This window comes from Myotis nattereri (genome assembly GCF_964212035.1).
Source record: "Myotis nattereri genome assembly, chromosome: 17".
NCBI lineage: Eukaryota > Metazoa > Chordata > Mammalia > Chiroptera > Vespertilionidae > Myotis > Myotis nattereri.
Window position 1 is genome coordinate 4,572,578 of NC_138092.1, and position 14,352 is coordinate 4,586,929.

General features: G+C 51.1%; 1 protein-coding gene across 2 annotated transcripts in view; it reads left to right on the forward strand.

Annotated features, from left to right (window-relative positions):
* Window positions 1-1,921: 1,921 nt before the first annotated feature.
* ADCY8 (adenylate cyclase 8) overlaps window positions 1,922-14,352 on the forward strand; it is a gene marked incomplete at its 5' end in the record, with an annotated part of 132,988 nt that continues 120,557 nt past the window's right edge. For both annotated transcript variants that reach the window (XM_081111302.1, XM_081111303.1), the window contains one exon: window positions 1,922-2,875. In XM_081111302.1, coding sequence (XP_080967428.1) covers window positions 1,922-2,875 — 954 coding nt within the window. The remainder of the gene's footprint in view (window positions 2,876-14,352) is intronic.

Consider the following 14,352-nt stretch of genomic DNA (forward strand, 5'->3'; position numbering starts at 1 on the left):
AGACGCAGAAGTGGCGGCCACCACGGCTGGGCCACATTCAGCCGCGGCTCGGGTCTGCGGCGGCCGCACTAGCCCTGGGACTCGGCACCTGGGGCGCCGCTCTGCAGGCGCGGACGCAGACACCGGGCGCCCCCGGCGGCACCTCGGTCCCTCGGAGCATCCCAGGGGTTTTGCCCGCATCCCGGCGCCTGAGCCCAGCGGGCGGGAAAGCGGGCGCTGGAAACGCCTTCCTGCGTCCTCCTCCGGGCCCCCTCCCGGGCCCAGGGAGAGCCTCGGCGGGCCAGGCGCTCGGGGGCGCGCCTTGCAGCGCCCGGGATCGGTGGAGTAAAAACTCCGCAGGAAGCTGCCCGCCGCTACAATTTCGGCTTCTTGGGGTTTTGTGCTTTCGTGCCCGAAAGTTGGCTTCACCCACAGCCCCGTGGGAAGGGCGGAACGGAGACCCTCAATTCCGCGCGCCGGGCTCTCGGAGTCCGTGGGCAAAGGGCCTGCGCGTCCCGGCTGCGCACCTGCGGCGGCCGCCCGCACCGCCAGCCGGAGCGCGGGACCCGCGGAGGGGGTCCGGCTGGGGCGCCACCGCCCGCCCCGGCCCGCAGCTGCCGCCTTCCAGACCTGGGGCGTCCGGGAAGATCTGGGTGCCAGGTCCCTGCCGCCCCCTCCCCTCCCCTCCCCTCCCCCCAAGTTCCGGGGGCGTGGCTTGGCGCGAGGGCGGGGGGAGTCTCCTCGGGTGTCTGAGCAATCTGACAGGTCTCCCAATTCCTGCCGCCGCCGGCGCCCACCGCGCGCTCCGCTCCTCGGCGGGTCCCTGGATCTGGAGGCATCTCCGTGACTGCCCCGCGGCCTCGGGCTTCCCTTCTCGCCCGAACCTTACGCCGCAGCACCCACTCGGCCTCGGTTCTGGCCTTGGATTCGCACGGATGACTTCTCTCCGTTCTCCGGGCGGCTGGCTTTGGGGCCCTCCCCACTTTTTCCGGCCCCCGCCTCCCGCTGCTCCCGGCTCCGGGCCGAATGGACTCCAGAGAGCGCAGTGAAGGGCATGGGAACCGTGAGCTGCGCCTCGTCGCAAGCACAGCTGGCGGGGTGGACCTCGTCTTATTGCCGCGACTGGGACCCTGAGACCCTCCCCCCGCCCGGAGGGATGCGTGGGGCCGGAGCCAGCCCTGCTCCGTCAGTCCTCGCTCAGGAAGTAGAGGCAGCCAGAAACGATGAGCCCAGAAGGGAGACTCAGCACACCCCCTCCTCCAAATTAACTGTTTGGTGACTTGTTAGCGCGGAGGCTTCCACCTCTCCAACCCGCCAGCCGGGCACCCAGTCCTCCCCCCTTCGTTGCCCCCGCCCCCGGCTCCGCCCCGGCTCCCCAGCCCCGCGAAATGGAGTTCTCCGAAGGGCTCTGTTCCAGCCACAGCTGCTAACTTCGCACCCGTCGCCTCTGCCGGTCACCCTAGGCCAGCCCCCCTCAACCACCCAGCCGTGGGCGTCCCGAGCCCGGTGCCGCAGCCAGGACCCGCCTGGCGCGCAGCAGAAGCGCGGCGCCCGGGAGCCTCTTGGAGAGCAAAGGCTGCGCCAAGACAGGGAGCCGAGAACCGGCCTAGAAGCCCGAGCCCGGGAAGGGGGCTGCGTGGCCCAGAGCCCCGCGACTTCTGCGGACGAATAGCCGCCGGTGCCGCTCACCCAAGCTGCGCGGGTCGGCGGGAGGGCGGTGCGCCAGGACGCGGGGGTCGGTGGCGATCTTCCAGGCGCCCTTGGCCCCGGGCGCACTATGACCTGACCTGCAGGGGGCCTCCTGCTCCGGACTCCTGCCACCGGGCGGCCGGGACCAAGGGCTCCACGCCAAGCTCCTACGGAGCCGCCTTCGGGTCTTCAGGAGCCCCCTCCCCCAGCCACCTCCCTCGGGCTCTGCGCCTCCTCCCTGCGGCCCGGCGTCATGGAGCTCTCGGATGTGCGCTGCCTCGGCGGCAGCGAGGAACTCTACACCATCCACCCCACGCCCCCGGCCGGCGACGGCGGGAGCGGCTCCCGGCCGCAGCGGCTACTGTGGCAGACGGCGGTGCGGCACATCACCGAGCAGCGCTTCATTCATGGGCACCGGGGCGGCGGCGGGAGCGGGGGCTCCGGCAAAGGCTCGGACCCTGCGGGCGGAGGCCCCAACCACCACGCCTCGCAGCTGTCCGGCGACTTGGCGCTCCCCCTGTATTCTCTGGGCACCTCGGAGAGAGCGCACGGCACCAGCGGCACCAAAGTCTTCCCTGAACGCAGCGGGAGCGGCAGTGCCAGCGGCAGCGGGGGAGGGGGCGACCTGGGGTTCCTGCACCTGGACTGCGCCCCGAGCAACTCGGATTTCTTTCTCAATGGGGGCTACAGCTACCGAGGGGTCATCTTCCCCACCCTGCGCAACTCCTTCAAGTCACGGGACCTGGAGCGCCTCTACCAGCGCTATTTCCTGGGCCAGAGGCGCAAATCCGAGGTGGTGATGAATGTGCTGGACGTGCTGACCAAGCTCACCCTCCTGGTTCTCCACCTGAGCCTGGCCTCGGCGCCCATGGACCCGCTGAAGGGCATCCTGCTGGGCTTCTTCACGGGCATCGAGGTGGTCATCTGCGCCCTGGTGGTGGTCAGGAAGGACACCACTTCGCACACGTACCTGCAGTACAGCGGCCTGGTCACCTGGGTGGCCATGACCACCCAGATCTTGGCCGCGGGCCTTGGGTACGGGCTCCTGGGCGACGGCATCGGCTACGTGCTCTTCACGCTGTTCGCCACCTACAGCATGCTGCCGCTGCCGCTCACCTGGGCCATCCTGGCCGGCCTGGGCACTTCGCTGCTGCAGGTGGTCCTCCAAGTGGTGATCCCCCGACTGGCGGTCACTGCCATCAACCAGGTAACTCTTGCCTGCCTCGCTCTTCCCCTGGGTGGTGTGGAAATAGCGTTGGGAGAGGCAGGTGGCCTGCTCACTTGAGTCCCCGCCCTGGGGTGGGCCCAGGGCCTTGTACCTGGGAGGTCCTGGTCCTGGGTGTTACTGGATGGCATTTCTCTTCCTAGAGGAATTGGAACTAAAACCTCTAAAGTTTCTGTCAACACCCTGCCCCCCCCACCCCCATCCCATTCTGATTCTGTATTTCATCCCTGACATCAGCCAGGAAGCCAGCGTCTTCCTACTCCGCACACCTCCCCGGGGTCAGTAGTCTCTGGAGCAGGAGGCAGGGGGGAGGAGAAGCACCCAGTTGAGAAGGTGACCCATTTCCTACCAGCTTGGCTCTGAGAGTCCCGGCAGGGAGTGCTAAGGGACTCTGGGATTCAGAGCTGGGTTGCTGTGTATCTTCGGGCCGCACATTCTCAATGCTCGGAGGAATCAACGTTTGCTAAGCACATACTAATTGCTGGTGCTGGAATCCGACTTCGGTCATCTCACCCCATACTGCAGACAATCCTATGACACACATTTATCTGGGAATTCTTGATTGCTTTGGGGACCTACTGACGATGTCTTCTTTGCAGAAGCCACCCCAATACTCTGAATCAGTCAACCTTGGGAATTGGGGCCAAGGTGGGTGTCATTGACCAAGAAAGCAAGTTTTGCTTAATTGAAAAGGGGCATATTAATGCAGACAGTTTGAAATATTTAGATGGAACCTGACCCTTCAGGTCCCTTTCTCCCGCTTTATTCCGCTCTTTCCCTATTAAATATGGATGTGTTTAGGTGAACAAAGTTCCCATTGTCTGTGAATGAGAAGGTAGACAGTGCCTCTATTGTTTCAGCTCATTAGAATCAATAGATAATTTATGGTCTGGCACTTTCTTTGCCAAATGTCTGGTGGTAACAGGAGACTGGGTTTGGGGGCTTCTGGATAAAGATGAGGGGAACACATCAGTGGAAGTGTTTTCCCATAGAAGGCTGGTGACAGGTGCTGGCCGCTCGGTGAGTCCCTGCTCTAGCCTCGGGCTCTGTGCCACTTCTGCTGTACCTGAAGCTTAAAAACTCCTCCTCCGTGTGCCCAGCTTTGAACAGATGGTTCATAAGATAAGCTGGTACAACACCTCTGAAAATTGCTCATGATTTGTAGAGCACTGGCACCGTGTGAGTGGTTGACCCATGGTTGACCTTCTGGGCTTCTGGCAGTTTAGGATTCTCTCCCTTCTCTGATGGCTCTGTCTGCATTGCTCAGGCTAGTCATCTGGTTGGCGGTGTTTATAGTGCTTTCTGAAGGCTCCCTGTGTAGAGCAACGAGTATGTAAAGTATGTGGCTATGGTCTTCAGGCATGAGATGGGGCCATGAGAGCCTCGATTAATAGGGGATGACCAGCTGAACTTTTCTAATTAAAGACAATAATGAAAGTTGTATCAAAATGACCAGGAACCTTAATACCTCCTTGTGATAAAGATTCAATTTTGAATTGTATAACATTATATTTTAACTGTGCTTCTCAATCCTGTTTGTACATGGATCTGAACTGAATCTCACGTTCTTCCAAGTTTTCTCATTAATTTTTTGCATTTTTGTTACCATACCTAACCATCAGATCTCTGTTCCCCCTCCTCCCTTTCCCCCTTCCCATCCTCTTCTTTTGTCCTCTTGTCTTTCTTTCCCCATCTCTTTTTTTCTCTATAGGTTGTTCTCACAATACAGCATAGCTATTTGGTCACATGCAGAAAATTCCATTATAAGCTACTGCTTTTTCATACACTAGCCTTCCTAGGGACGCGTTACCGAAAGATTTCATCCAGTCGGCTTGGAATAGTATTTGGAAAAACACATCCTAAGTGGCAAAAGATGAATATTTTCTAAGTTCTAAGTATAGAGACACTTTTCATGCCAAATGAATCCAGAAAGTAAATTTTGGCTCCATATTTGTTTTATATTCTACTCAAATACTACCAGATGGCAGGAGATTAAAAATAACCCCAACATGTCTTCCCACACCCACCTCATCATAAACAATCCTACACTGTGAAAGCCAAGGTCCTGGTACATGCAAACCAAGTTCATCAAACTTTCTGTTTAGGGAGGAGTTGTAGATGAACTACCATTTCTAAGTTGAGTCACCTTTCACCTAACAATCTGAGCGCTATCCTTCACTTTAGGTGCTGAAAGAGCCTTTGTGGCTTTGGCCACAAAACGTTTTCCTTTGGCGCCCTCTACAGGTCCAAGCTTCTTTCTTAGATTCTGCAGAGGGAGGAAGATGAAGTGTAATCGCTTTAAAAATTAAAAATAAAAATCTGTGATTTTTGAATAGGCACTGTTTAGTTTTCCCTGCTTGGGTGGGTCAAAAGTAGGGTTACAGTTGTGAGTATGTGAAACACAGTTTATTCTTGTATCATTATTTATTAATTATTTTCCATAAGAACAACTATAAGCCTACTTTTGCCCCACCTTCTACAAGGCACACTTAAAACCTGCCAACAGCCTCTCGTAGCAACTAGAATAAATCCTAACCCCTTACCATGGCCTCCTTGAGCCTCTGTGAGCTGGCTGCTGCTTCTCTACCTTTCTTTCTCTTCTCTTCTTCAGGTTCCAAATACTGTCTGCATTCTGTTCCTCCGAGATCCCAAGCTCTTTCCCTCTTCCTAGCCTGCTGCCTAGAACCATTTTCCCAGGTCCTCACGTGACTGACGCATTCTCATTATGTCATTCACTCCCCAGTGCATGGTGTGTCTTACTTTCTCCAGAACACATCCACTATCTGAAATCATCTTACTTGTTTATATGTATGGTGTTTCTTCCCCTGCCTCCACAACCTCAGGAGGTAAACACCACGCAAGGGCAAAGGCCTTGTCTGTCCTGTTCACTACTTGATCCTCAGCACCTAGAAATCCCCGGCATATAGCAGGTACTCAACAGTCACTGAGTAACAAGGCTAGTCATCGCGCAGACAATATTATAAAACATCCAAGTCCCCTGACGTGTTGGTGAAGGCTTTCTACACACATGTAAGCTGTATCTATGTAAGACAGCCTTTTACACATAAATACCTTTGGAGAAATCAAAGCTCAAAACCAATTCTTTACTTTTACACAATATTTCATATGTATCCAAGTGCCTTTACATACATGTTCACATCTAATGATGACAAACAGATGGGATCATCCTTCATTTTCGTTTCAGAGAAGAATTGCCTGATTTTTAGAAACTTTAAAGGGATGTCCCAAGGGTGAGGACCCGGCAGGTGCTGAGTGCAGGACTGAAATCCTAGCGCCGGTGCCAGTCCTTCTTCAGGAACCTGTAGAGGTTGGTCTTCTGAACACCTAAGTGCCGAGATGGGTCAAGAGTGAGGGGCACCGGTTTCACCACTCAAGAGAGTCACACCCATACAACACCTGAATCAGCATTTAGTGGGAAGGGCAAAGGGAAATCACGAGACAAATGAATTGCTAGGAGTGGGCCCTTTGTCTCAAGCTCATGGTCATAGTTCTCAACCGGATCAATTTTGACCACTGAAGGCCATAAATACTGCAGTGTCCTCTTCCTCTCCACTAATTTCGATTCCTATGAACGGAACGGTCACATTTAACTTCGCATTTTCGAGAAGCACCAAGTGAGAACAAGTACACAGCCAGAAAACCTGAGCAGCCGTTTCACTTTCCTGAAGATGCCATTTCGAAAAGTAACCCACGAGCCAGCGATGGGCCTCCTTAATCCAAGCTGTGAGGACCCCCTTCTCCCCTTTCCGTCCTCGAGGGAATCAGATCTGTGGGTTGGCAGGGTAATGTCCACGCTGTAAATCTCTGCAGATTCCCTGTGTGAAGGAGGCAGAGTCCTGTGTTCACTGAGATCAGCATGTGCTTTCCACTGAGGATACAAGAGGGGACCGAAAAGGGGCCGCCCAGGAGGGGCCTCGCCATCAGCGAAGAGGTGGTTTGTGTTTTCTCCACTCAGTGAACAGAGAAGTTCATTTGAGTCATGGACTTCCCATCCAAACAAGAGACTGCTGTCCGGGGCAGATGTGATGACCCATATATTTTCTAGGTTCCAAGTGGCACTGGAAGTACTGAGGAAACCAGAAGGTTCAACGCCAAGTGTAAAGGGCTCCTATTTTGCGCCCCCTGACAAAGCTCAGCTATAGGTTACACCAGGGCTGTAGTGATGCCTCACCCATTTCAAGTTACATCAGCCCCAGGTATGTGATGGAAACTAATAATACTAGTACCGTTGTCCAGAGTCTCTAAGACACAGAGTTTCCCACATTTTAAGTAAATTGTTTATCCTGCTTGCTCAATATACCGACCTGAAAATTCATTACAAAATGACATTACATGTACAAATAAAATATTAATGATGAGGCTATATTTGCTAGGTTCTTTCGCGGGGTAGATAAATTCTAAGCACTGTTGCTATAATTAGCGTTTTTCTCTATTTTAATTGCTGGTGACAACATTATGAGCCACCTAACATTTGAAACTCATTTTGTTCTCATTCTTCAGCTCATTAGTGATACAACAGTGAAAACCATTTCGTTATTGGAAAACTGAGAGGCAGCAACAGGAACCAGAAAGATTGCTGCTTTATGCTTCCCTCTGGGGGATTCTAGAATGTGAAAGCTTGTGGCTAATTAATCTTCTGTAACCTCTTGGTGAGGTAGATAAGCAGACTTGTCAGAGAGGAGGTGATTTCTCCAAGATAACTCAGAGCAAAGGCAGCCAGGTATGCAAGTCCAGGTTAGTCAGGGCTCAAGGTCACTGTCAGATCTGAATTTCCCATGCAGCATTGTCTTTCCTGTCTTACATCCATCGAACAGTAGAGACTAGAACCAGAAAAGTGCTAAGTAAATCATGGTCATTAAACTTGACTAATAGTAAGAGCTATTTAGCTTATCATTTGGCCTTTAAAAAATCCTTTGGCAAGGAAAATGTCTTTTTTGTACTAGGTAAGATGGTGGCTGATGGTAGGAGTAGGTGGGGGTTAGGAGAGAAGCAGGCTTTACATATGCTTTCAAGTGCATTTCTGGTCATTGGAGTATAGGATTGACTTCCCAGTAAAGATTAAGTAAGTATAACGGAATTACCAACATCTCTCCCCCATTGGTATAATTTAAACATAAGCACGCATTATATGTTCTTTGTGAATGTCTGCCAAATCAAATCAAATAAGGGAATTGGCCCTGCTGGCATGGCTCAGTGGTTGAATGTTTACCTATGACCCAGGAGGTCACGGTTTGATTTCAGGTCAGGGCACATGCCCAGGTTGCAGGCTCGATTCCCAGTAGGGGGCGTGCAGGAGGCAGCTGATCAATGATTCTCTCTCATCATTGATGTTTCTATCTCTCTCCCTCTCCCTTCCTCTCTGAAATCAGTGTGTGTGTGTGTGTGTGTGTGTGTGTGTGTGTGTGTGTGTGTGTGGAATTGTATATTCCTTAGCATACTGCAAATGACATGTAATTGAAATCATTCCAATTTGGTAGTTGCTATCAAGGTAAAAACTCACTTCACAACACACAAATATCCATGAAATGCGAGCACCTCACTAGCTATGGTGTGTGCATCTTTTAAAGCCCAAATCTCTCCATCCCTGTACATTTCCCATAGCCAGTTCGTATAGGCTTAAAACAAAGAACTGCCTCGCCACAGCCTGTCTGAGGAAATGACTTTCAAAAACGGGTTTGAGTGTCAACATCCCCAAGAGATTCCTCTGAATGCCCAGAAATGGAAATATTCTCTCGTATGTGTGAAAAATGCCAGAGCCTATCCTTTCTGGTTCTGTCTTTCCTTCCTTTTCTTCCCCTTGCGCCCCGCCCCCCCCCCCCCCACCTTTGGGGTGGGGGTGGATAGAGAGTAGGCTTCGCAAAGGATATTTTTAATGACTTCTCAAACGACCTATTAGATCCACTCGTCCTGGTCTTTAGACACCTGTGCCCTGAAGTTGCAAACAGACTCGGCGTCTGATTGAGAGAGAGCTGTGACATGATTGTGAGGTGCGTGCTTTGCAAGACTGGGTTATGAATACGTGTTCCTTCCTGCCCAGTGATGTCGTGTGCCTGGCCTCGGTGGGCCAGTCATCATCAGATTGGAACTGGGAGGACTGGGAGGACTCCGCTCGGGGACTGCAATGTCACGCTAAGTAGGACAAATGCAGGAGTCATAGCTACACCTTGATGATTGATGGCACTTTCAGAGCGCAACAACAGGAAGTGAAAGCAAGCCTAGGAAGAGGAAAGATGTTTTTAAAGTTTATCCCAGACCCAGTGCTGCTGGCACTGTGTCATCAAAGGACACTATGACCATCGTGCTGCTGTGACATTTCACTGTTGTCTAAATATTTCTTCGGATGCTAATTTATTCATCTCACAAGGGTGTCTATTTCAGTGGGCCCCACATGTGTTTATTTTCAGGGCCTAAGAGACACGGACAGCCTGCATCTCAAACCTTTCCTCTCACCCACAAACGGGCACGTTATTGATTCCCTGGGAGGCCAGCGGGTCCAGACCAGGCAGTCGGACAGCCTAGGCGTCCGCTTGGCATATTGATTGGGAAGCGTGTTCTTTGCTTTCTCTGGGCTGGAATTCAAGGCAAAAGAAACTGAAGGCTGGTGAATTTCTGTGATCTATCCGCTTGAAGCTCAGCGTGCAAGGGAATGGGTTCTGTAGATAACTCCTTCCCCCACCCCCATTTTTTTGGGGCTTGGGTCTAGGACCACTGCTTTAGCCCGCCAGTCCCCACAGAGCAGCGGAAGCCAGAATCACCTGCCCTGTGTCTCCCTGGGAGACGCACTGGATTTACACCCTCAGACGATACCCTGTGAGTTTTGTTTATGAAGGACTATTTTAAGAAGCCAGCTTTTCTCACTGCGAGATTTTTCACAGTCTGCCCTGCAGGGGAGAGGAGGAATGCAGAGGAGATTAATTAACCACTGAGGTGCCAGCCATTCCCAGGGAGGCCTGGCCACATCCTGGTAGGAATAAAGGCCATTCCACTGGCAAATGCAACTATGGGACCACCTTCTCAACCAATGAGCTGGGCCTGCAACTCAGTGTGATGTCCCAGAACCTGCAGTACACTGTTCCGTTGCTATCTCTGCATTGGACCGGGACTGGGCATGTCTGGTTTGGTATTTGAATTTCATTGACCTAGATCCCATATTGAATATGTGCCATACCTTGCTCATTCATAGTTACATGGGGTTTTCTATCCCTTCCATCCCACTTCCTGACTTTTTTGCCTGAACTCTTTGTTCGAAGCCTCAGATGCTCCTAAGTCGGGAAAATGATAAAATTATTCAGGATGAGACGTGGAGCTCAAGGTGAAATTAAATCGTATTAACGTTTGGGGTTTTTAAAATGAGTGAGTTGTTAAAACTGCCATCTCTGTGTAAATTGCTACTGGCATACAATTTCCACATGAATCAAGAGCTATTTTTTGAACCATTTTTTAAACAACACATCCTTGTCCTTCCTGTGTCAGCCGGTTTTCCAGTTGACCGGAGTTAACCATTTTGGAATATTTTCTACTTTTGTGTGTGATTGCATGCTGAGCCCACAGGATTGCTTGGGAAAGAGGCATGGCCAAGGATTAGGGAATGCATTAGCAACGTGCACGTGTTTCTTTAACTCGGACCTGGGGAGAAGAAATGCAGCATGAGGAATGGAACAGAACAGGACCCCCAAACAGAGAGGACATGGGGAGGCCTGGGGATAGAAGGGACAGAGAAGAGATATGATGGGTGTCTTCAAATTTCTGGGGGCGCTGCCATGATGAAGATAGACCAGTTATGTCATTTGTGTCCTGCAGAACAGAATGAAGACCAAGGGTGGTCGCGATAGCATCCGAGACTTCGGTTCATCTAAAGCTGAGGTTTTGTAACAACAGACCTGCCCCCAGGGGCTGCGTTTTGAAGGGATGAGCTCCCTGATCAGGGATTACTCATAGGGAAGCTGCACAGCAGTCCACAGGGATGGCTCAAAGGATATTCCCATACAAGGAGATCTTTTCCTCAAGGTCAGTTGAAAGCCACTGGCTGCCTCTCCAAGCCATCATGGCCACTTTGCAGGCAGGAAAATGGAGAGAGCAAAGAACGAGAGGCCAAGGTGGCCACAAGGCCTTTGCCAACCAAGTCATCTGACCTTTTATTTATGTATTTTTATTGATAACAGAGAGGAAGGGAGAGGGAAAGAGAGATAGAAACATCAATGATGAGAATCATTGACTGGCTGCTTCCTGCACGGCCCCCCCCCCCCCCAACACTGGGGATCAAGCCTGCAACCCAGGCATGTGCCCTCATTGGGAATAGAACTGTGACCTCCTGGCTCATAGGTCGATGCTCAACCACTGAGCCATGTCAGCCGGGCTCAGCTGCCCTTTTAGGTGCCGCTCTGGAATCCCTGTCAAAAAATGTCTGCTTATATTTTGGGAACCAGAATTCTGACACTAGGACACTCCATCCACAAGAGAAAATGGCATACGATGGACCACATTTCACTGCCCCCAAAAAACTTGGGATTGGTTAGGAAGAAGGGGAGGAGACCGAGAAGGTAGATTATTCCACAGATATCTGTTGACTGCCTGTTGGGCTCTGGGTTCTGTGCACTCAATGGTCAAAGGCAGTTGCTGCATGAGGCTGGTATTTGAATGGATTGGGGAGGGAGTTTGTGACTGGCGCAAAGGTGGCAGGTTTGTGCCTGTCTCTTCAAATCCATCTGGGACACAGAATTCAGTCAATATTTTATGTCAGGGCAGGTCTTGGGCTGCTTTTAGCACAGATCTCTAAAGCATGAAAAATCAAAGCTGCGGTAGATTTTTTAAAGGAAACATCAGACTCTAAAAGATACTGTAGATGGTTGTGTAATGTGAGGAATAGAAAGGGACCCCAGGGAAGGGCTATGATGCCAGTTATTTACCATCACCTATGACTGAATGCACGCCAACCCTGAGGACCAGAAGACATGACGTGAGGGCGTGCCTGCCTCGGGATCAGAGAAGAGCAGGCTGGCCTGTGGCTCCGGCATGCCCATCGCTCTGTGTTTACAGTGACCCCCGCTAAAAGCTGACTAGCTTGCCTTGGAGCTCCAGGCAACCCATCCCCATGCAAGGTGGGCAGACCTGGCACTTAGGCAAGGCTCAGATTCCTCTCCTGGGCACTACACTCTGCCCTTCCCCCATCAGAGAAATGCCATGATATTCCCATGTGCCCACCAGGCTATGAGCCGCTGGAGGGCAAGGATTTTGACTTGCTCATCTCTCGGTCTCTAGCACCTGGCATAGCACCTGGCACATGAGGAGCTCTGAATACCATACTTTTAAAAAATTATATTTTTACTATTGATTTCAGAGAGGAAGTGAGAAGAGAGAGAGAAACATCAATGGTGAGAGAGAATCATTGGTAGGCTGCCTCCTGCACACCCTACACTGGGGATTCAGTCTGCAACCCGGCCATGTGACCTGACTGGGAATTGAACCGTAAACTCCTGGTTCAAAGGTCGATGCTCAAACACTGAGCCACGCCGGCCGGGCTGAATACTATACTTTTAAATGAATGGAATGAATGAATATGACCTGATCGTCTCCTTCCCTCCTGACCACCCCCAATGCACATAGTCACACAGTCATCAACAGATGACTGAAAAACCAGTGAAAGAACAGAAATCAGTTTCTCTGGTCAATACAGGCAGAAGTGCACCAAAAGTTATTCCGTGAAGTGTCTTGGGCTGAAATCCACAAGCTGAGATTTTGCTGCACAGGTTAAAGACATTATAGCGGATAACATGAAGACAAACTCCAGTGATTATCCAGATTATTTAAGTCAAAAAAAAAAAGTAGCAGAAGAAGAAAAGATAAAAAGAAAGGAAAAAATGTGGACCTACGTTATTCATAGATGTTTGTCCATTGCTGAAAAGTTTAAATAGACCCAGCCCATCCATCCAAAATACAATCCAAGTACTAACACAGGTCTTACCCTCTCATTGGCTTCTTTCGTGGTTCTTTAGCTCTCTGGCGCTGAATCCCAACACCAGCACCTCACTCAGGCCTTTGCTTTGTGGGATACCAAGAAAATGCTTCTTTGACCTGACCTCTCAGTGGTGCCCCCTTCTGGTTGCCAGTGGATGTTCACCCACTGACTTCACACGGGTCCAGCTGTGGGCCAGAGGTGCCCCCACCTTCCAACTTGACACTATACAAGAGCAGCATGGCTGGTCTGCCTCACTCCTGAGAGCAAGACATTGAACGAAACCCATTGACTTTGCTGGGCATAGTAACTGGATGATAAATTAGTCCACCGTTTCCCACAGCTTCAAACCTATCCCATAAAGAACAGGTCGTACCCTAACCAGTGTGTCTGAAGACTGCCTATAAGCAGAATGAAGCCTCATTTTGGATATGGGAACCCAATGCAGTTAACTAACGCAGACTTCGGGAAGTCCAAAACAAGGTTATGGTGTAAGTCTTCCGTCTTCAGTTTTATGAATCATTATTCTACTTAGTTCATTTTTCTATGGTCAGTTCAAGAAACAGAATCAAAATCAACAAGAACAAATTCTTTTTCTTCTAGATTCAAAGTCAAGCTTCCCCCCAAACTTGGGTGAGCCTCCCTAGCCTATTGGCGGCGGGCAGCTCATTTAAGAACAGGTCATGGCCAGACAGTCAATGTCAAATGAATAGAGTCCTCCCTTCTTTACTCATGAGAAAGAGACAAATGGAATTAAGTGCTTTTAAGCCAATTGACATGGAACCTGACCTGCTACGACCTTGAGACAAAGTGCTTCCCGAAACTGTGCGCCCCAGGCACCCAGCTGGCCTCACCCTAGTCCCGGCCCTGGTCTATGTTTAAGAGGAAGAACCTGACTGGGACTGAGAGGAGAGGGTGTTTCTCGGTTAAGACCTGAAGGAGGAAGAGGGGCTATCAGGTAAGAACGGAATCATGGGGTCCTCATCTGTTTCTATCACTAACCCACGTGCTCTCTAAGGACAGGCACTGTCCTTGGGTGAATTCCTGGAATACACACGGCACCTCACAAGGGACGCTCATGGAGAGGCTTGTTGAGTACATGCCTGAACAGTCATCCCAGCATCAACATTGCTGCTTCCCTTTTTAGAGCGAGGACACTGTAGTTACATCATTTCCCCTGGGCCGAACGGCTGAGAAAGGATTCCAAACCACATCTGTCTCATTTCAAAGCCGCCCCTCAATATGATGGTCTTTTAAGGCCACTTTATCTCAATTAACTCTGCTAGCTTCAGAGGCAATGAGTTAAAAGTCATGAAGAACGAGAAAAGTGAGATTAGTATTCCAAATAGTAGCCAGGCTTACAATAATGCTATTGCACTACGGAGACGGGGCAGCACCCTGTATTGAAAGAGCACCCTGTCATCACTGGAGGACTGACCTTGGACTTTACATCCAACACGATGCAACTCTGTATAGACCCATCCAC